Source organism: Sinocyclocheilus grahami, unplaced genomic scaffold (assembly GCF_001515645.1).
Source record: "Sinocyclocheilus grahami isolate Dianchi unplaced genomic scaffold, SAMN03320097.WGS_v1.1 scaffold370.1, whole genome shotgun sequence".
Taxonomy (NCBI): Eukaryota; Metazoa; Chordata; class Actinopteri; order Cypriniformes; family Cyprinidae; genus Sinocyclocheilus; species Sinocyclocheilus grahami.
The window spans coordinates 228,571-252,118 of record NW_015505549.1 but is presented as its reverse complement, the minus strand read 5'-3'; the positions used below and the strand labels follow the sequence as shown (position 1 = coordinate 252,118).

Genomic DNA, 23,548 nt, shown 5'->3' with positions numbered 1-23,548 from the left:
GTCAGTCTGCTCAGCTGAGAAAGGACTGCAGCTTATCACAACCATAAGCTGCAGTCATCCACCATGCCGCAGCCACCAGCATCAGCCAGCCTAAACCTTGGGGCCTCAGCTAGAGGCAGTGATAGACAAACGGGGGTGGGGCATTTTGGTGACAGCTGGCCTCTATAAATAACCCCAGCGGGTGGAGGCGGAGAGCAGAATCCTGCAGTGCGCGCCACATTGCCTTATGGCCAATCAGAGGCAACCATGAGACCTACATCCTCAAGAGTGGGGCCAAACATTGCCAACATACAGTATATGCCTAGTTTCGAAGGCCTACTTTCTTTGATTGTCTTGAGCACAAGGGAGGATGCAGATCAGGTAACGGCAAGTAAAGGTGGTGATCATGAATAGATAAATGATTAAGACAAGCTTTTAATCGCATCTTCGGTTACCGTGACATTCGGCTTTTGTCACAGTCACATGCAGGATAGTCTGTCAGATAAGGTGAAGGCATGTCAGTACACAGATAAACATATGAACAAAATACCCAAGTTTAGCAAAGGTACTACTTTAGCTTGGGGCTGTTAGCGTCCGTGGGTCATGTGAGTCATCCAATGTCGTGAGCTAGTCATAGTGGCATTTTTATAACTTTAGAAAATCACAAAGATGCTTTACTGTTTCTTGTTTTGTTTCATGTGAATTTATAGTGTATTGAACTTTTTTCAACTTGGAAAAACATTTGGAAACAGATTTTGCACTGTTGTGGTTGCATGACATCACACTAACATTGTAGCACCTGGGGAGATATACAAAGTAAAAGTTAGCTTTCACTTTCAAGCAAATTAAATACATAAATGAGTCAAAGTTACTATGTACAGCATGGTAAATTACCCTTTCTGTTGATAATTTTACCTGGTAGCATTGTGTAGCATTATTTGTCCTCTGCAATTTGGTTGTTTGTTGACGAATGAACACTTGCTATTGAAATGCTAGCGCTGTAATTTCATTCTTGCCTCTTGTCTTTCACAGCCTTTTGCACAATGGTGTTGCATCCAACCAAAAGATATCTCAAAGATGCCAGAGAGTGCGTGGAAGCTGGTCTTCTACACAATGTCGTGGTCATACAGCACATACCTTTTGTTTTTCACTAGCTATTCCTTCTTTCAAAACCCCCCATCTGTGTTTTACGGTAAGCTTCATACCTGATGCATGTCCTGTTTTTGTAAGTAATAATTGTTTTTTTAAACCCTGTCAGGCCTGTATAACTCAACCCTTGATTTCTTACAATGATATGAGTTGTTTAGTAAACAAATTGCATGCTACTTTTAAATGGTATAAATATACTTAATATCAACTGAAATATACTTAGTTATCATTGAAAGTCCAACACAAGTTTACAAGGGAGTTACACACCTTGAGGAAAATGTTAAATGTTTAATGATTAAAGATCTGGGCCCGTATTCACAAAACATTTTATCTTAACACTAAGAGTTCTCCTAAATAGCAATTTTAGTCACATTAAGTCACCAGTTTCGGGCTGGTTCAGTTCAACCCTCGCTTCTGCTTGCCATTAATTTGCTGGGAGAGCGAGAAGCTGCTGGCGGCCTAATATGGGTTGCAACGTGTCTTCCGTAACAAGACCGCTTTCCCAGAGGCAATTTCTTCTGCTCAGAGGGTGATTTTCCAAAGCTCAAGAGATTTTTGGGGAACTCATTTGTGTTTCATTAAGTTTCTTCAACGATTCCTAAGGAGAAAAGACAAGAGACACAAATAAAACATAGCTGACGGAATAAGAGAACAGATCTATGAAGCTGGTGTGGATAGCATGCTAAAATAACCAATAAAATGGTTATATTGAACCATATTGAAGATCATACTTTTTCTTGGCAAATCCAAGCATACTCTGAGACACTGTTGAAATCTCTTCTGAGTATTTTACCAGAAGAAAACAACCAATCTGAGAAGCATTGAACATCTTCATTGAACTTCTAAAGCAAGCAAATGGAATATTAAAGAGATCTCATTTGTCGGTGTCTTTTGGGACTGGCCTGAACTCATCTTTGATTAATTAGTCACCATTAGACCATAGAGCAATGTCAGGCACTGCACGATTTTAGCCTGATTTTTCACTCGCCGACAGGTTTTGCGAAATCGCCGACAAATGCCTGAAATCAGAGGCAAATCGGTGCTCGTTCACATGAGTGACAATCACGCAGTGTGAATTATCAAAGACGTGGTCTGAGGGAATCGCTGATGCGTCGCCGACACCCGTGAAATATTTGGCATGCTAAATATCTGGAGCTGTTAGCGATTCACAATCACGCAGTGTGAAATGAGTTCTGACTGAAAAACACATCGGCGATGACCTACAGCCAATGAGAGACCAAGATACAGGGCAGCGGGAAGTTCGGGGAGGAGTTATATGAAACGTAGTTTGCAGACCAGTGTTGGCAAATCCGCGATTGCCGCCGGTTGTTTTTTATGTCAGCAGGTTGAAGCGACCCCAATAACGTGATATTTAGGCCATGGAATGTGAATTGTACCAGGAGAACCCCGCCAAAAAAATGTGTATTTTACCCCATGAAAGCGATTTTTACTGGGGGACCCCCTCGAAAGCAATTGGGCTATTTTCAGGCTAGTTTTGAGTAGTAATTGGGCGGGTTTTTTAGCAAAAACCTGGCAACCCTGCACCAGACAGAGCTGTCGGCGATTCTTCCTGTTGTAAAGTCATGCAGTGTGTAACCTCCATCGTGCAGTGTGAACACAGCAGCAACTGAATGCTACCCCAGATAGTCGTTCAGTGTGAAACCAACAGTGATGCGACGTCTTTGAAAATCGTGCAGTGTGAACTCGGCATAAGGAATAGCGAGAAGTCTTAAGCTAAGAGTAAGGGTGGGGTTGACCTCGTTGCTATGGATGATGTCAAGCATGCTTACTAACTATGCACAGTGATTGGCTGATTGTCTCTGTCAGAGATTTATTCATAGAAATATTGTAGAATGCAATATTATGCTGCCATATTCAAATAAAGGTTTAAAAATGAAAAATGTTAATTGCCACATTCATAAATAAAGATTATAAAATGCAGGATAAGTGTCACTAATTAAACAAGTATATGTTCAGCTTGTTGTCAGCCTCTTACACGTATGCTTCTCATAATTAGTTAATATGCATATAAACAGCCTTTTAATTAACAGAGTAGAATCATCATGGCTGATAGTAATACATGCAAATGTAAAAAAAAAAAAAACTGGATGCAAGAACAGCTGTTACTTCTTGCCCAACTGGTTAATGAAAACAAGGATATACTCAAAGGAAAATTTGGGGTTGGGATAACCTCCAAAACCAAAGCCGATACCTTTTTAAAGTGGTCATATAATGCTACATGCACTTTTACAAGTTGTTTGAACTGAAATGTGTGTTGGCAGTGTGTGTACACAACCACCCTAAAATTATAAAAATTCACCCAGTGGTTTTTTGTTAATCTACTAAAATCTTTCCCCCTTTCTCAAATCGAGCCGATCTCAGATGCCTGTCTGTGTGACGTCGCACAGACAGGCCCCTCCCACGATAGTTTGATTGACCGTAGCGTTTCAGCACAGACTCGACTGGCGTCTTACACCCGCCCTGAGTGACTGTCATCAGTCCATCATTGTTTCACCGCCGGAGGAGTTGTAGACAAGAATGACTCCTAAGCGACTGAGGTCTTCTGTTGTTGGATGTAATAATGAACATAGCAGTCGTCGTTTACTCCTGACATCTGAGCCGCTGAAGACGCAGTGGATTACGTTTGTTTTTGAAGAGAATGCGCCCCCGATCTACATAAATGCGTCTATGTTCGCGTGAATCATTCGTGATCCAGCTTCACCTCCAGAAGAAGTGAGTGTAAGGTTTTTTTAACGAATCTTTGCAAATCGCCTTTCCTAATAATGTGCTAATTAGCAAGTTTCATGATGAATGCAGCTAAAGTAAACAGTCTCTCTGAGAGTTCCTCGGAAGTGAGGGGCGGGGTCAGCAGAGCTCATTAACATTTAAAGGAAAATGCTACAAATCTGCATGCTCTGAAAAGCTGTTTTTGACAGGGTAAAAAAGGTGTTTTTTACACTACCATTGAGAAATTTTAACCAAACTGTTACAGACTTTTCAAGACCCTAAAGAATCATATCAACTTGTGGAAAATGGGTATCCTATGACCCCTTTAAAAGGTCATTATCATCAAATGTTTCTAAAATGTTTATGTTCCGAGGCAGACTGCCGGCAACAGCCGTTTTAGGATAGTTTGTGACTTGGTCTTAGTGACTTAGGAGTCCTCTTCACTACTCCTAACATTTCAGATTTAGGAGCTAGTTTTAGTGCTAAAACGCTTTGTAAAATACTCTGAGCAAAAATTTAGCAGTCCTAAATTTAGGATTGACACGCCCATTATTTTTAATATTTTCTTAAATCGGCGAGTTATGAGCTACTTTTAGCCCCAAGATATTTTGTGAATATGGGCCCTGATGAATAAACATTAAAGGTCACAAGTTGCTATTATCTGTTAACACTCCTTATCAACACAATGGAGCCCCATTTACTTTGGCCACTGATCACTATTTACGCTCCCATTGGTTGTTGCTGTATCATGCCATGGCTTACTTGCAAGTTTGTCACATTACCAAAGATGATTGATGTTGCCGGAAACCGTCAACTGTCATTGAAAATGAATGGGATCGTCAGGTGGCAAATCACTGATAGTGTGAATGCCCCTTGACAGCAACATACAAACAACTTTAATCTCTACTGTATCAGTATAAACCATCTGTTTTATGAGGCCAGTGTTCAACTTTTTAAAAGTCAAGGTTATTGCCATCTAGTGTTGTTCTTTTTATGGTTGTGGAGTTCACTTGGAGAACTCAGTGTCACTTGCTTGTTCTCTCTTTCTTGGTTTAGACTGGAAGAGTGGGATGTCGGTTCCGACTGATATCACAATAGCTTACCTAATCCAGGGCAGCTTCTACGGCCATTCCATATATGCCACCATCTACATGGACGCCTGGAGGAAGGACTCCCTTGTGATGGTGGTGCATCACTTCATCACTCTGGCCCTAATCACATTCTCCTATGCCTTCAGGTCAGGCAAATTTACAGACTATGTTTAAGCAGTGATGCTACAGCCTGTCGAAATGGGGGTTTGAAGTTCTAGTTCCAACAATAACAATTTACAGAACTTACAAATAACCAACTCAAATTATATGCCACTAAAAAGCACAGTTGATAAACCACTCATCATTGTTCATATCATCCTCAGATACCACAACATTGGCATTCTCGTCCTCTTTCTTCATGACATCAATGACGTTCAGTTGGAGTTCACCAAGCTCAACGTTTACTTCAAGACCCGGGGAGGGAAAGAGTACCTCATCAATGATGTCCTGTCCAACATGGGTGCCATTAGTTTTAGCATCACATGGTAAGGTTTGCCTGTTGTTCAAGAAACCAGAAGTTTTCTTATGGATGCATATAGTAACACAGCATTGAAACGTTATAGTAGTCTAAAAGTGATTTGCAGAATTACGCCCACATCCTTTATTGGTCCTGGAACAACATTCCCATCAACTGATCATTGCCCTAAAATTTTAGGGATGGGTTTGCTCAATCCACCACTTTCATCTGACAAAACTTGTAATAATTTATGGACCTAAGTTCTGGAGTAGGGTAGATCTGTAGAAGCAGGATTGGGTGTTTGATTAGGGCTGGAGGTAAACTCTGCAGGACACTGGCCCTTAAAGGCCAGAATTTCCCACCCCTGCTCTACAATATCCCTTGTACATGTAACAACTACTTTGTAACTGATTTTTTTTGTTTGTTTGTGTTGCAGATGCCTTCACATGTGAGCTAGTTTGTTCTTGTTATTTGTGCAGGTTTTGGTTCCGTTTGTACTGGTTCCCCCTCAAAGTTCTGTGGGCCTCCTGTGTCACCAGCATCCAGTCGGTTCCCAACATCCCTTTCTATTTCTTCTTCAACACACTCCTGTTTGCCCTGCTCCTCATGAATATCTACTGGTTCCTGGTAAGAATGGGTAGTTTAAGAACACAACAGCAGTGTAGTGTAGCTCAGGGTTAGTAACCCGAAGGTTGCTGGCTTGAGCCTTGCAGTGAGTCCACTGTGAGCTATCATCAAGTCAATTAGGCCCCGAATGTGTAATCTTACTGTCCTGAAATCAGTAGTATCAGATCATGTTAGCTAGATATCTAGCAGATACTTTATCCAAAGTGTCTTGCTGTACACTCACAACATGAACAGTGCACACTAACTAACCTGGCTTTAACTGTAACTTGAAATATAACCTACAAACTTCATATAACTGGCTTAGAATCCAATTAACTACCACCATTTAACCTGTTCAAGTTGCATTGCATTGCTATGAAATGTCTATGTAAAGGTCAGACATTTTTGTTCCTTTTTGCAGTTCATTGTACTGTTCGTGGGGAAGGTCCTGACGGGCCAGATGAAGGAGGTAAATGACGTGCGGGAGTACGAGGATGAGGACCTAAAGGAGAAAAAAGACACTAATGATCAGATGTCTACTGAAGGGTAAGCAAAGAAATGCAGCAGTCTGTGGTTAGCGCAGGTTTACAGCATGTGCATGTAACGAAGAGGAAGTCGTGTGGTCAACTAGCAGTTCAGGCAGCACTGAGAGCTGTAGATTCAACGACCTTGAGTGAACCAAAATGTTTTTGCCTATTCCTACTGGTATTTATTGCTGTGGTGTACACATGCACTTAACCTATAAACTTGCTCATTCCAACATGACCTGAAGGCAGGATAATTGCTTTACTAAAATGTTATCCCAACTAGACCAGAAAAGTATATAAAACAAAGCTATATTAGACACTTGATTTCCACTTAATCTGAGCCCCATTTCTTTAAAAGTTTCAGAGTTGGGCAGGAATAGCTTTAGTTTTAGGGTAACACAGTCAGAGATCACCGAGTGTGATGGTCCGTTTCGACCTGATCTGTGAAACGTGGAGATTCTCATGTATATGTGACTAGCCTCATGGCATTAGTCCTGTCCTTATCTCTCGGACCTTGAAGTGAAGTGATATCCAGCCATGCCACATGCATCCTGCAATTACCACCTCCTAGCCTGACAGTGTACGTTTCACGTCTCTTCCTTCCTCTTAGGAAACACGTGCAGAACGGGATCACCAAGAAGAAACATCTATAATGTCTAGGTGCTGCCACCTGCAGGCACTTAACGATGACGGCAAGGTACTAATATGGCCTAGTTTGATTGTAACCTCAGAACGCCAAGGTGCTTGGACAGTTATAAGAAGAAACAATATCGACCATCATTTGTGTTTTATCTCTATTGTTTTTTTTATCACTGTTATTATAATTGTAATCATAGCACTGTGATTGTTATCTCTCTTGTGTATTGCTTAATTTTTTTTACTTTATTTTATTTTAAGTTAAATGAGTGACCTTTCACTGATAATTAGGAACTTACGGCTGGAGTGCCTATGATATCTCTGCCCGTGAGAAACAAGCCCATGCATTTTGGAGAACAGCGGAAACCATGATAACCAGGTTTTGTGGTCGTCATCTGGACCACAGTTCGTTTTAGACCACTGTTTTTGTCGTTCTGATGCATCTATTTTCATTCCAGGTGTGAAAAAAATACAAATGGTTAATACGTAACTTGTAGTAGTGAGTATTAGTGGAGTGGTTCTCAGATGGTCGAAGGTCTGATCTGAAAAGCAGGAAAAGGAAAATTTAAAAGCGTATAATGTTAGATGCAAATTATAAAATGCAATTAACTATGTAATCACACATAGTTAGGGGAGTGAAACAAAACAAATTCTTACCATGTCTTTTGTTGTTTGCGTCAAAGGGCAGGCTGTGCGTCCAATCACACATCAGTATTTTGGCACAAATTCATGTTCATCCATCACTTTCGCAGTGTGGGCTTAAGAATATTAACACTTTTAAATTAAGGAATTTAAAACAACAACAACAAAAAAGTACAATACATAATATAACAATCAGTATCTTGTTGATCAGTACCTCAAAACCAGTTGACAACCTCTGTACTAGTACATCTTTAGTACTACTAAGTTGAAGTTATCCAACTAGCTTGCACCCTATGCAGGGTTACAACAACAAATCATGACCTGCATCAATCAAAATTGTATTTGTACAGTATTACCGTGTTTGAATGTACAAGGGAATCACTTTCAATGTTAGTATAATAATACTGCTTGCATTCCTTCCGTCGATTATATTTTTTCCCCGCTAGCAACCGCTGCTGTAATGGCGCAATCTAAGCTAGCTTCTGATTGGCTAAATCTTTACACTCAGATGCTATATCGTGTTTATTTTACAAAAAATATAGATCGAGAACTTATAATTGATAGAGGATGATTATTCAGTCCGACATTTTTTGCTACCTACTCAAATTAATCAAAGTATTTATGCAGATGTTGTATGCAGGAACGCATGATATTTGAGAATATGCTGTATTAAGAAATCTTACGACAAAAGACCAAATGGAACTGATATTATCTCCAGTATTGATTACTCCAGAACTATCGCAATACTTGAATAGTTGATTTGCCTACTGTATCAAAAGTTCCATTGTGGATGAAGCTCATAATCTTCGCACACAAATGCTGATGAGGTCTGTGTGTTGCTATGGTCGCGTCTTCCCATCGAGATGCTAGCTTGAGCTAAGAGCTAGCCGCTTATGGTTTTGGATGTTTTGTTTTTGCGTGAAATATTCCTTAACGGAATTCATACCGCTTTTGAGGTGTTTTCTATGTATACGTCCATTATTTATAACGCAGCCGTTTATAATGGTACTGTCAAAGGAGTTTAGTCAGTTTCTAGTCTTCAGGTATTTTTACCCGTCATGTCAAATCACTGGGGGAAAAAAACAAAAAACACGTTGTAGTTAAATGCCGTTGTGGTTAGATGGTAACCCTCATTCTGCGAAACTTTTTCAGTGTTTGTTTGGAGTCAGAATTCGGGTTACCAACTAGCAATAACCGTTAAACCCCACCATACACTCCATTGATATATATATATTTTTTAAATTCTTAAAGGGGTCATATGATGCGATTTCAATTTTTCCTTTCTCTTTGGAGTGTTACAAGCTCTTGGTGCATAAAGAAGATCTGTCAAGTTGCAAAGACTAAAGTCTCAAATCCAAAGAGATATTCTTTATAAAAGTTAAGACTTGTCCACACCTTCCTAAAACGGCTCGTTCTAACACGCCCCACATATCTACCTCACTGTGTGGGAAGATTTGCATAACGCCGCCCAAATGTTCACGCAAAGAAAGAAGGCCTAACTTTTATTCTCGCTGTAGTATTGTTGTTGCCACCGTCGCCATGTTGTGGCGCTGTGTGCTTCGTTGTGAAAGTGAAACTACTTTGTTTGGTCTTCCAAAAGAGGACGATATCTGTTTCGTCATGCCTAGAGCTGATCCGTGCTGGTCGCTGAGGAAATACTTCCAACTTTGAGCTGTGGATCGCTGGATCTGCTTTTACCGTGGACGAAGCGGAGTCCAGCCCAGGGTTGTCACATGTGGTTGTCGCAGGCATCACAGTATGGTAAGGGACGTAACATTTCCGTCACACGCTTGAGGTATTCGGCCAATCACAATGCACTGGATAGCTGGCCAATCAGAGCACACCTCGCTTTTCAGACCGATGAGCTTTGTAAAAATCGACACGTTTCAGAAAGGCAGGGCATAGAGGAGAAACAACAATGTACAGTATGAGGAAAATAACGTGTTTTTTTTAACCTTAAACCACAAACACATTTCATTACACCAAATACACAAAATAATGTTCTTTTTAGCAACATCATATGACCCCTTTAAGTTCTGGATTGTTTGTTTTTCATATAGGAAATAATTGAATTGCATTTAAGAATATAATCAAAATGTGGTAAGTTTCTAGAAAAGTGCCAAAAATAAATATCAAACCCCCTGAGTGTTATGAAAAGCAACTTTAATTTGAAGTGGGGTATTTTGCTATATCTGCGTTATAAAATGTTATTTATTTAAAATTGCACTGTAATTTCTTACTACTGTTTTTCCTGTAAATGTATTTTAGCAATAGTAGCAACTAGGGGGATTTATACAGATTCATTTTAACATGGAAAAAATTAGTTATTAGATTTGTTTCAACATTTTTCTTGGACCATTGATTCACTCTTTTCCTTGAATTCGACCCGACCACTAGGAGTAACAGGTATTATCTCATTCGTAATGGAACAATTTTAATCATTCCAGTTGAATAAGTGAATTGAACCCAACTGTGTTGTCACGTTTTTCCATTTAATAAAAACTGTTCAAAGAAAACGAGTGAAATATTTTCTTAATTCAACAAAAACCTTTATTTTTTTTCTTCATCCTTAAGAATCAAGATTATGTAGGCCTACCTCTGATTTGCAAAGTTTAATCGAGTTTGGGGATAAAAAAAAATTAAATCAGTGCATGTCGAAGCGTATCAGCTTCCATAACAGCAAATTTGTACAACACCCGCTTCCTTTTACGAAAGCAGAAGTGAACTGATGTCAAAAACCACACGTGGAATTAGGATAGAAGAAATGGGAGTTATAAAATGTCTTGAAAATCATGGAATAATTAATATTAGTCTTTTGAGGAAAAACCTTAGGATAAAAGAATATGCAAAACATGAAATGCCAGAATTCCAAACATCACGTAATCGATATATATATATATAATACTCTCTCCGAAGAGAATCAGCAGTCAGAGTTGAGACTCGTGTGAGCACGTGACGAAGATTGAGGAACGCCGACAGACTTCTACTCAACCAGCAACGATTTTGGCCCACTTTGTAGTAGCTGCCAGTGAAGAATAACCACACAAGGAAAGGCTTTCAGGAAACACTGCTTAGAAGTACAATCCGTAACTGATGCAAGAGCACACATTTCATGACAAAATTGAGATCAACTCCATTCGAAAAATTACAGATTGTATTTGAGGCAACGCTGAGACGAGGAAGACTTGAAAGGCTAGCGGAGATGTAGTGGATGAAACTTGACATGGAAATCAACATTCATTCTTCAGAAAACTAAATCAAACAAACAAACAAACTAGTGAAATAAAGAAAGCAAACACACTCTTGGCTCTGCTGTGAGACCCCCGCGGCCCCTCGTATTGCATGTGTGTGAAGAGATGGTTGCGGGTTAGTGCTGTTTGACCCGAGGAGCCGTGACTCTACGCAGGAAACTATACAGAAGTCCAAAATTCTGCAGGAAAACAAGAATTAGCATTTACAAAGAATTAACTTTTTTGTAATATGGTAATGACATATTTAATTTTTTAATATACATATATATATATGAAATAAGACAATGGTTAACAAAAAATATAAATTATATATAAGTATAAAAAGTTATTTAACTGAAACATACATACATATACATACACACATATATATATATATATATATACATACACATGCAAAATAAAATATTAATATCATTTAATAATATATTTATAATATAGCATATAAAATATATATATATATATATAAAATGTATTTTATTTTAGCTAGTTGCCAAGAAAATGTCTCATTTTCATCAACTTCACCTTGATGTACTGAAAAAATATATATGAAAAAAAGAAATAATAAACTATATAAACATTTTTTAATTGATACTAAAACAATACTAAAATGATAAAATGATGCTCAAAGACAGATATTACAAAATATATTTTATTATAGTAATGAGAAGAATAATACAACAATGAAATAAAGACGTATTATATATTTGTATTTAAATGTATTATGTATTTAACAGTTAAGTGTGAGTGTGTGTGTATATTTTTCAATTTGATTAAAAACCATTCCTATAATATTATAATAACATAATATTAAAATATAAACAGAAAATTTCTAAAATAAATATCAAATTTTTTTTTTGATTTGGGGGTGAAATGTAACTACACAATTATATATTGCATGCGAAGAGTGGACTTTTTTTTTTTTTATTAGAAAAAAAATAAAAATCACTGCACTAAATATGTCTGAATATTTGTCTTACCTGGATGGCCAAATACAGCACTCCAAGATAAGATGCGATACAGAAGGCTAGCAGCAGGTCGAAGATCGCTGGTTTTACTCTGGATCGTTACAAATACAACATAATTATTCAAACAACCCTGGGTTAATCATACTTGTAGAAGTTAAATAGGGGTCAATTATTAACATCATTAACCTCATAGATATGAAAATTTAGGATTTACAAATGTACTGCGTGCAACCTTGAAACCTGGGTTAAATTCATTACTAACTTGGGTTTAATCATGAAATACAAAACAATATCTCATAATGTTTAAAATAATCCAGGATTAACAAAGTAAACCTTAACAGCTGGAATAGTATGCTAGATATTTAAATTGCAGGCTCTAATTTAAAGGAACACTCCACTATTTTTGAAAATAGGCTAATTTTCCAACTCCCCTAGAGTTAAACAGTTGAGTTTTACCGTTTTCGAATCCATTCAGCTGATCTGCGGGTCTGGCGGTAGCACTTTTAGCTGTAGCTTAGCATAGATCATTGAATCGGATTAGACCGTTAGCATCTCGCTCAAAAATGACCAAAGAGTTTCGATATTTTTCCTATTTAAAACTTGACTCTTCTGTAGTTACATCGTGTACTAAGACCGACGGAAAATGAAAAGTTGCGATTTTCGCAATGATATTGCGTGGCGCCTGAAAATATGCGCCTGCTGCACCCATGGCACGGCAGCAAAGTTCCTTGATTATTACGCCGGAATGAGAGTATAGTTCCTAGCCATATCGGCCTAGAAAATCACAACTTTTCATTTTCCGTCGGTTTTAGTACACGATGTAACTACAGAAGAGTCAAGTTTTAAATAGGAAAAATATCGAAACTCTTTGGTCATTTTTGAGCGAGATGCTAACGGTCTAATCCGATTCAATGATCTATGCTAAGCTACAGCTAAAAGTGCTACCGCCAGACCCGGAGATCGGCTGAATGGATTCGCAAACGGTAAAACTCAACTGTTTAACTCTAGGGGAGTTGGAAAATGAGCCTATTTTCAAAAATAGTGGCGTGTTCCTTTAAACATAAAATCATTGAAAATCTCACCTATAAGCATTCATGGTCTGCTTGAGTTGATCATAAAAGACGAATTCAGGGTCCCTGTCAAAAAACAAAAAAATTGATTAAGCCCTGAGTATTCATTTCCACTCAACATGGGATCACGGCTGTGCTGATTTCACCTCTTGTCAGCTCTGACCAGGTGTCTCTTGACGTCCTTCAGATAGCGGTTCAGGTAATACTCCAGCGTGTTGACGATGCTGCTGTCTTTGTCCACCAGCTGGGCGGCTCGCGGTTGAGCTGTCAGCCAGTCCACCAGTGACTCCAGCTGATCCTCCTGCACCTGCTGATGGGAACACAGAGCCGCGCTTAAACAACAACAAACCAACCAGTCGCAAGACGTCAGCTTTACAGACAAGTCTGCACTGAGAGCTCAAGAGCTGGGAAACACACACAAATGCTGCGCCTTAAAATACTGCGAGTGAGGGCTGTTCAGTGCAACTCTGAAGATTAAAATGTGCTAAACATGGTATTTTTGATAGATTTTTCTTCTCATACTCACCATCTGTTCAGTGAAGATCGGCAGGTCTCCGCTGACACCCTGCGTGACACAAGACAACTATCACATCAATAAAATACACATTTTGGGCTTTGTGATGCTCAGTGGTAGAGCTGCATGATTAAACATAATGAAGCCAAAATTGTGATATGGTTTAATGTGATTATCAAAAATAAATGTATAATTAAATAAATACATGCGCTGTGTGTTTCAGAGTGAAGTATGATAGTCCGTTTTAGTTTTTTACAGTTTGTATTGTAGAATGTTTTTTTCTCTTTATTTTACAGTCAAATATTACATAGTATTTCTTATTTTATTTAATATTTCTTAGTGATTATTTTTTATTTTACAGTCAAATATTACAATAATATTTCTTATTTTATTTAATATTTCTTAGTGATTATATTTTATTTACAGTCAAATATTACAATAATAATATTTCTTATTTTGTTAAATATTTTTTAGTGATTATTTTTTATTTTACAATCAAATATTACAATAATAATATTTCTTATTTTGATTAATATTTTTATTTAGTAATAATAATAATAAAGCAACAAACGTGGAGCTGTTTAAAAAAACAAAAGCAATTATAATCACAATTATCAAATCACAAAAACGGTTTCGGAGTGAAGAACGACACGGTTTAACAATTTGTACTGTAAAATAAAACCTTACTATTGTACTGAATAGAACTGTAAAAGTAAATTATTATTATTTTTCTTAAACTTGGCTTATTTTATATTCAAATATCACTATAGTAATATTTTTTATTCTGTTTAATATCGCTATTTAGTAATAATAATAATCAGCAAACTTGAAGTATTATATTATTTAAAAAAAAAATAGAAAAAATATTTTAAACCACAATTTTTAACAGAAAAAATAAAACTAAACATACACATACATATTTTTTATATGTATATTATATGTCTGTGTGTTTGTGCGCGTGTGTATATATATATATAAACTTCAGCTAGTTGCAAAGGAAACATTTTTAATTATTTTATCTTGAAGTACTAGTAAAAGCAAACCTGAAGAAAATACTATAAATGAATATATATAGCTTATATATAGTATATTATAAAACACACACATATATATATATATATACAAAAATACACATCACTAAATATACAGATGTAAAAAAAGGGAAAAAAACAAACAAATCTTAACTACAATTGTATTTTGATACTAAAACAACACTGATATATTACAAATATATATATATATATATAAAAACAAGTCGTTTTTTTTTTGTGCAGCATTAGATCAAAAAGATCAAAACAATGGTCGTACATTTACTCTATATTTAATATGTTGGTCAAATTAATTCGCACACACATCAACATTTGTAGAGAAACGAAGATAATGCAACATTACCTTCTCCGTCAGGTTGTATATGACTCTCGCCAGCGTTTCGGCGATGACTTTAGTGTTGCGACTGAGCTTCGGCAGATCCACGTGAGGCCTGCGGGAAATGGAATCAAGAGAAAGATGACGTCACCAACTGAATCAACCAATGGGCAGCGAGGGAGGGAACTAGTCGTCAGGGTTACGACGGGGTGACAGAGAGAGAGCACCAATCATCACCCACCCAGCGGTGGCCTCTCCCGCCCCCTCCAGAGAGGACGACACTGACCGCATGTCCATGATGGAGTGGCGCGCAGGGCTGCGGTGGCTCTCCAGGTGGGACAGGGTGAAGGAGGGCAGGCGGCGGATGCCAAAGCGCTCATGCTCCCACGCCAGAGTGTCGTCGGCCAGGTTGATCTTCTTGTGGACCATTGAGAACTTCAGGTCAGGGTGCTGATGGGCCGCAACCTAATGACGGGACACAACGATGACCGGCCGATGAGGAGTAAATGCGGTGTTTATTTCTAGATGAGGAGCGGAGAATCTTACAGTCTCTAGCTCTTTGAGCAGGACGTGCTGTGGGCTTCCCTCTTTCGGAGGCTTGGACACGTGGAGGTGAAGGTTGTCGCTGTTACCCAGAGTGTCCAGACACAAAACAAACGCCACGTTGTCCTGGAGCAGACTGGAATCTGAAAGACAAGGGGGAGGTCAATCCATACTAGGGCTGGGAAAATAAATCGATGCATCGTGAATCGAGAAATGATTCAGCATCGATTCTGAGATTTTCCGAATGCATCGCGATTCTTTCTCGAGTCGATTCTGAGCTTAGTTTTGAACAGCAGATGGCGCTGCATGCTTTAGAAACAGCCGTACTCTGCTTGTTTCCAAATCCTTACACACACTTGAACCTAAAATAATAATTCATAACATTTCGAAAAGGTTGAAGCGAATTACAAAAGTGTTTACAGTGGGCTGTGTTTACATTAATCTCGCGTCATAAAAGCATTCTGAGCCGAGGTGAAATTACAGACTCGGCGAACGCACAAGCGCTCTTTAGCACTCTTCTTCGTGAGCGTTTGAGTGTGCGGATAAAAACTAGATTAGATCGCCATCTGCTGTTAAAATATAAGCTCAGAATCGATTCCAGAGGAATCGCGATGCATTCTGAAGATCTCAGAATCCATCCACGAATCGATTCTGCATCGATTTATCGTCATAGCCGTAATCCGTACCGTTTCATTTCAGCAGGGACTGATGCTTTTCTCACGTCAAGAAGAATTTTTATCTTTTTTTTCCCCCTGATAAAGATTGCGGTTTAAAATGCTTTATTATTTTTTTTAAAAACAGCTTTGAATTTACTGCTTATCATCATTTTTATTATTATTAGTAGTAGTAGTAGTACTAAATAACAATTTTTAAATTACTTTTGTATAATTTGACTGTGAAAAATAATTAATAATAATATTTAGAAAAATTTAATATTTTTAAAATTAAGGAGCGCAATGAAAATGTATCAAAGAACTGTGGAGACATTTACAAGCAAAATTATTAAATTTATTCGATTACAAAAAGTACACTAGGTTTTTAAATATTTCTGCTTCAAACTGTATTTTTTTTTTTATTATGGAATTTTGTATATTTTAAACTTTAAATTAATTGCCAGATAAATTTTGTTGTGTAACCAAAATACCAATAATAACTAGAAATAATATGTTCTGCATGAAGCAGGATTTTTAATTAGCCCAAAATACATCAGGACTCGTATTTTGAAATGTATATGCTTTACTACTTTCAGCTGCTCATAATAAACACATTGTTTCCCAAAATACCAAAAGATAACCAGAAGAAAAAAAACATGCATAATACGAGACTTTTAATTATACACCGAGACTCTTATTTTGAAATTGTACTTCATATAAACTATATTTGCTCTGCACGTTCATAAACATCTATTTTTAGTCGCAAATGCGAGTAAAATGTTCAACCCATCAAGCACAGCTTTGGTCGTGAGGTACCTGTGTGATCCAGGTTGTCTTCCAGCCAGCGTTTAGTGCCTTGGTAGTTAAACTTCCCGCCTCCCGACAAGAAAAACATCAGGTTGTATCTACAAGAAAGACATTTTTTGTAAAGCACGCCGACAGAAAACTGTATCAAAATTCCGACATAAATCATCAGCTACCCTGCATGAGTGCGTTTGTAGGAGTAGAGTCTAGAAAACAGTCTTGCGAGCTCCAGCAGTATGGCGACGCCGCTGCCGTTTGAGTCCGCGCCGTACGACAGCCACTGAAAGAAAAAAACACTGAATATCTCAACAAATAACTCAAAAATGAGTATGAAGAATGAAAATGACATGACGTTAGGGCTGGACGATATAGCTAAAAAAATGTATCAACGATATAATGTTTCACATCGTTTGGTATCGATAATTATTGACATTTTTTATAACCTTTTTTAAAACAATAGAAAAGAAAAATTTAATTTTTCAATAGCAATAGAAAAAAATATGTTCAAATTTAACCACTGTATTTTTACATTAACCCAATTTATTGAGACAAACAACACATTTTGTTTTGTTTTAACAGTTAAACACACCTCAAGGAATCTTTTGGCTGCAAAATAATGCAGCACATTTAAATAGTCAATGCAAGGAAATAACGGTCTATAAAAAAGTGCATTACGTCTAAATTAACTCATATAAATCAAATATAACTTCGTAAATTGCATAAACAATTATAAACAAAACAGCATCATGTATTTATGCATTGCTAAATCCAAAGAGCCGAAGCGCCCGCCACACAGACTGCATTTAAAAACAAACGAGACGCAGTGAAAAGGAATAAACCTCCACAAATTCGCGACGTTTTTTCTAAAAGTTTAAACCGTTTTAACTGTGCATGGCTTTCTATACATCTCTTCTGTGAGACGCGAGTGCAGCAGTCATATTTGTCCATCTAAAAAATAAGCTGAATATGCATCTATTTCTGTCTCCGCATTGAGCTTCTATATTTCTCTAATATTTTGAATGCATAACGCAGCAGCGGCGCGTCTCGTGGGCTAGACTAATAAAACATTCAAATGCAACAACGTCACTCACATCATTATCACCGCATCTCGCGCGCCACTGATGACGCTCCCTGACGCACACCTAACATTCAAATGCTTATCTTAAATTCGACTAATATTCATTTTTGTATTCACAATCTCCTCATCACAGGCACTCAATTCAGCATGTGTTTGTGTGTGCTGTCTGCGTCACTCATAGCACATGCCTATATCGTGCACTATAGCAAACATTTTTTATATCGTTATCGAAGAAGGTGTACCGTTGATAAATATCGATACCGTTTTATCGCCCAGGCCTACATGACGTCCTTACCGGAGCAACTCCAAAAGAGTCGTAGTGAGCCACCAGGACGATAGTGGGCAGATCTTCTCCTCCCGCACCTGTGAGACGACCCTGACAACACGAAAAAAGGGCAACTAGTTAGCGTGAAGCTAATCTTGAGTGACATTTCTGTGCAGCTGGAGGGCTTATAAACACCTGACTGTCATGTTCAACTCAACTGACCCTCTCAGATTAGTGTTATTAATGTCCTCTGTGCCTAAAACTCCTGCTAGAGCATCCAACACATTGCCCAAAAGTGGACTACTTTAATGATCCTTTTTGGAGTTTGACAGCTTCTGATCACTATTGACTTTCATTGGAGGATAGAGATCAGCATGAACGTTCTTCAAAACATCTTCGCTCTCAGTCCACAGGACAAAGAAAGTCACACGGGTTTTTAAACGGCATGAGGGGGAGTATTTGCTGACAGGAGCTGGGTTTATGTTCTGGAGTCAGCTATACTCACCTCTAGACTAGTAATGGCCCAATCACTGACAGCTTTACTCTGAGCTCCACTGGTCACCATCTGAAAACCATTAGCTGTCGCTGTGTGCAGCAGCACTGGTCCAAAACATACAAGTCATGTTTAATATACTTCAACTTATAATATATAAATATACACAAAAATTATACATGTGTTAATATAAACACATACATACACACACACACACACACACACACACATATATAATACTTAAAAGTGCATTTGAAATCTGCATATATAAATATTATATTAAATATTTAAACAAAATAATAATTATATATGTATAAAATACTAATGTACTTTAATGTAATACTATATATTAATACCATATATTTATGGTATATTTATGTATATAAGCTTGATTATAACTTTTATAATTACTATATATACTGTATAAAAAATATAATACTTTAATATACATTATAAAAAGTAAATGGAATTTAAATAAATACATGTAAAATACACATATAAACAATATATCACATTAATATGGAAATATTATAAAACAAAACACACACACAAAATGTATTTATAAACAATATTTTAAATGATTATGTATAAAAGATTATTAATTATTATTAAAAACAAAGCATATATTTATATGTGTAACTATATATTACTAAAATATATTTGTATACGCATATACGCTTTATTGTAATTTAGAATTTTATATACTTTATATAAATATATACTATATAAATATTAAATATTAATTAGTATGCATGCCATTTTAACAGAGCACATATATGTATATGCACTTCATTATAAATTATCATTCTATATAGTATATATATATCTATATGCTATAAAATATATGTAAAAATAAGTTACATTAAAATATATAAATACACGTAAATAAAACATTTGTATTTATATACAATTCAAAATATATATATATATAAATAAATAAATGTTTTATAATATATCAAATCAACTTATTTTATATAATTATTTAATATTAATATCAAATAAATTAAAAACAACATTAAAAAATATCATGAACTTTAATAAAGCACTTCATATAAACTATATTCCCTCTGCACAGCCATAAACAATGCCACAGAACTAAATATTTTCCGTGCTCCAGCGTGAAGTACCTTCAGCGGCTGATGAAGAGCCCTGTGAGGAAGAGGAGATCTGCGTCTGCGTGTAGATGGACAGCAGCTCCTCGTCCTCCAGAGCGAAGTAGACGGGCACGATGGTCTCCGTGGCCAGCAGCTCCGGCTCCATCTCCATGAACTGCTACAGAAGACCGAAACACACCACAATCAGCCTCCAGCGAGCGGGACCGGCCCACACGAGACTCTAGCGGGTACCAGCGTTACCTGCACTATGTCCTGCGGCATAGTGGACATGTTCTGGGGCAGTATGATGACCACGGCTCCCGCTGACTGTCGCAGGGCTTTCTGATATTTCTCGTAAGAGAAGTCGGCGAGCCGTATCATCACACATCGACGGCTGAGCACCTCGGCCTCCATCGTACGAGCCTCCGTGTTTAAAATGGCATTACGGGAACCTGCGAATGAGCTTGGATTAGGGCTGCACAATTAATCGAATTTCAAATCGCAATTACAATTATGGATGCCACAATTAATTAATCATTCAAAGTCCACTTATGTTATTCTGCACGCTTAAGATATGTTTTTTTCTTTCTACATGTTATCTTAAGGGTTTTTCCATTGTTTTAGTTTTAGTATAACATTATAATACCATTCATATTTTTACTTTTTTATAATTTAAAGAAGAAACCAATCCGAAAAAAAGCACTAAAGTTTTTTCAGTTAGAGTGTTTACAGCTTGTTTATTTTCATATAAAAATACGGCATGCAGTTGCATCAAACAATGGTATAAACATCATTCAGTGTAAATTGTGATAATCGTAATTAATAATCGCAATTACAATTTCAAGGGAATAATCAACAATTATGATTTTTGTCGTAATCGAGCAGCACTAGCTTGGATTATTAGTGCATGGGACGCATATTATTCACCATTAAAAAAAACCCCGAAATAATATAGCATTATGATCATAGTCATAAATGATTAGCTGTTTTCCAGTTCGACTTTCTTTTCAGGAAAATATAGTTGAAAAGTCCTGTAAAACCAGTTTTGATTCATGACATCTACTCATGAAGAACACATCTGACGAGATGTTTGATAAACAAAGCTGGCGCATCTTGAATTTTAAAAAACATTACTCACACGCTAATAAAAACATTTTTGTTAACTGAAATGAAGCTGAAATAAAACAAAAATATTAAATGAAAAATCTGAAAACAAACAAACAAACAAAAAACAAACCCTACATGAAAATTTGAAATGTTGCCTTGGCAACTAACTGATATAAATAAAATAATAAATATTAGATAGATAGATAGATAGATAGATAGATAGATAGATAGATAGATAGATAGATAGATAGATAGATGGACAGATAGATAGATAGATAGAGACATATTAGACAGACAGATAGATAGATAGACAGATAGATAGATGGGACATATTAGATAGATAGATAGATAGATGGATAGATAGATAGATAGAGACATATTAGATAGATAGATAGATAGATAGATGGACAGATAGATAGATAGATAGACAGATAGATAGATAGATGGATGGATAGATAGAGACATATTAGACAGACAGATAGATAGATAGATAGATAGAGACATATTAGATAGATAGATAGATAGATGGACAGATAGATAGATAGATAGATAGATAGAGACAGACAGACAGACAGACAGACAGACAGATAGACAGATAGATAGATAGATAGATAGATAGATAGATAGATAGATAGATAGATAGATAGACAGACAGACAGATAGCGAGTTTCTTACCGTAGGTCTGTCCCTGCAGGTCGTACTGCTGCATGCGGTACACGCTGAACTCATGCGCCGCTTCCGCCCGCAGCGGACACACCAGCACCAGAAACAGCACCAAACTCAGCGGCAGCGACCACTTCAGCATGTTCTCCAACACCTCACTGGCCTCCTCGAACATGCTGCAGCCGGTGTGGTAGATTCCCGCGCAGAGAAACCGAGAAAACACGGAATGAATGACTGACGGAGTTCGCTCGAGCTGTCAGGAGCCAACCGCGGTGAGGATTTCAGGCAGGCGAAGTCCACGGACACCTAACGTTACACGCCTGGATTGTTTCATCGATGCACGTTTAGCTTTTTCTAGGACAGATTTGGTTTAATACATCAAATTAAGGATTTGGGGTTTAAAAAAAAAATGTAATGGATGAAATATTGTCCATGTGCCTCTTGATGGTGATAGTTGGGGCCCATCAGGAAAATTCAGGGACAGCCTCATCTGACCTTTTTCTCTAGTCAGATTTATTGTCTATTTATTTATTTATTTTTGTTGCAAAACACACAGAAGCAGTTACACGTGGGGAGTGCAGTGCAATTTATTCATATAAATAATAATTTCGAGAATTGCTAATGAATTCATGTATTTTCCCTTGTGTACAAACTCGGCCATATTTTAATTAAATAATTAAATGTTTCTAAAAGATTTTTGTTTTATTTTTTACCTTAATGAGTCACATTAAATTCGATTTTTAAACTAGAATTAAATCAAACTACTCTTTTATTGGTTATATATATATGCTCCCTGATGATGATGATGATAATAATAATAATAATGTCTAAATTAAAATAAATAATTAGAATAAATAATTAAATATTACATTAAATAATTAAGCTATATTATTTCTTGGTTATATACAAAACAGTATGCTCCCTGAAATGTAATAATAATAATAATATCTCAAATAAAATTAATAATTAAATATTACATTAAATAATTAAACTATAAATGGGACTATATTGGTTATATACAAAACAATATGCTCCCTGAAACTGGATAATCATAATAATAATAATATCTAAATTAGAATAAATAATTAAATAATATATTAAATAATTAAGCTATATTATTTCTTGGTTATATACAAAACAGTATACTCCCTGAAATGTAATAATAATAATAAAACAATAACAATAGCCTAATAATAATAATGTTTGAATTAAAGCAAATTATATATATGTAAAAGTTACATGAAATAATTAGAATTAAGCGCTCTTATTGTCCACTAGAGAGGAGTCTTTCCCAATAATCAGAATCTGACCCCAGTTGGACTTTTCTAAATAAGACATACAGATACATTACATTTTCACATCTAAAATACAAAAACAGATTCTAAAGGCTGAAAGGGCTTTATTTGTGAGGTGAAGTCTATAGGCAATAGAGGTTTGCTTTTCTTTGTGTGAAGTCTTTTCTGCTTTTGTTTACTATAAAAATGGATCCATGCAGGATTCCAGTTACAAGTTTCCCAATCATGTGATTATTAAACAATTATATGACATTAAAATAGGCGTTTTCCCACCATCCTTATGAGAAATACCCATTAAAGCAGTGCAAATATTTCTGAATAAACAAAAAGCACATTGAGCAGAATATTTAATGTCATTTAGAATAGAAAGGTAAACTCTAGTAATGGCTATAAGTGGTTGAGGGAGACAATCAATCTGTTTAAGTGCTATCCTATAGAAAACAGTCTCCAAGATAGATAGATAGATATAGACAGACAGACAGACAGACAGACAGACAGACAGACAGACAGACAGACAGACAGATAGATAGATAGATAGATAGATAGATAGATAGATAGATAGATAGATAGATAG

General features: G+C 36.6%; 2 protein-coding genes across 5 annotated transcripts in view; one reads left to right on the top strand and one right to left on the bottom strand.

Moving 5' to 3' along the window:
* The first annotated feature begins 251 nt into the window (after nt 1–251).
* Nucleotides 252–7,642, top strand: LOC107549387 (ceramide synthase 1). Its single transcript, XM_016230451.1, has 7 exons — nt 252–360; nt 1,012–1,171; nt 4,912–5,092; nt 5,270–5,431; nt 5,883–6,030; nt 6,431–6,555; nt 7,147–7,642. The coding sequence occupies exons 1-7, from the start codon at nt 298–300 to the stop codon at nt 7,187–7,189; spliced, it is 882 nt and encodes a 293-aa protein (XP_016085937.1). The 5' UTR covers nt 252–297; the 3' UTR covers nt 7,190–7,642.
* A 2,704-nt stretch (nt 7,643–10,346) lies between these two features.
* The window catches only part of LOC107549377 (nicalin-1), a 13,542-nt gene continuing 340 nt past the window's right edge, over nt 10,347–23,548 (bottom strand). Inside the window, exons 1-15 of one of the 4 annotated variants that reach the window (XM_016230436.1) lie at nt 21,692–21,994; nt 20,171–20,361; nt 19,943–20,087; nt 18,828–18,922; nt 18,353–18,433; nt 17,156–17,259; nt 16,992–17,080; nt 15,526–15,665; nt 15,221–15,444; nt 15,007–15,094; nt 13,627–13,665; nt 13,247–13,410; nt 13,113–13,166; nt 12,043–12,121; nt 10,347–11,244 (exon numbers count right to left, since the gene is read on the bottom strand). In XM_016230436.1, the coding sequence (XP_016085922.1) occupies nt 11,182–11,244; nt 12,043–12,121; nt 13,113–13,166; nt 13,247–13,410; nt 13,627–13,665; nt 15,007–15,094; nt 15,221–15,444; nt 15,526–15,665; nt 16,992–17,080; nt 17,156–17,259; nt 18,353–18,433; nt 18,828–18,922; nt 19,943–20,087; nt 20,171–20,361; nt 21,692–21,854 (1,719 nt within the window). In that variant the 5' untranslated portion in view covers nt 21,855–21,994 and the 3' untranslated portion in view covers nt 10,347–11,181. Of the gene's footprint in view, nt 11,245–12,042; nt 12,122–13,112; nt 13,167–13,246; nt 13,411–13,626; nt 13,666–15,006; nt 15,095–15,220; nt 15,445–15,525; nt 15,666–16,991; nt 17,081–17,155; nt 17,260–18,352; nt 18,434–18,827; nt 18,923–19,942; nt 20,088–20,170; nt 20,362–21,691; nt 21,995–23,548 lie in introns of those variants that run through there. The other 3 variants (XM_016230438.1, XM_016230439.1, XM_016230437.1) reach the window with 3 other exon arrangements.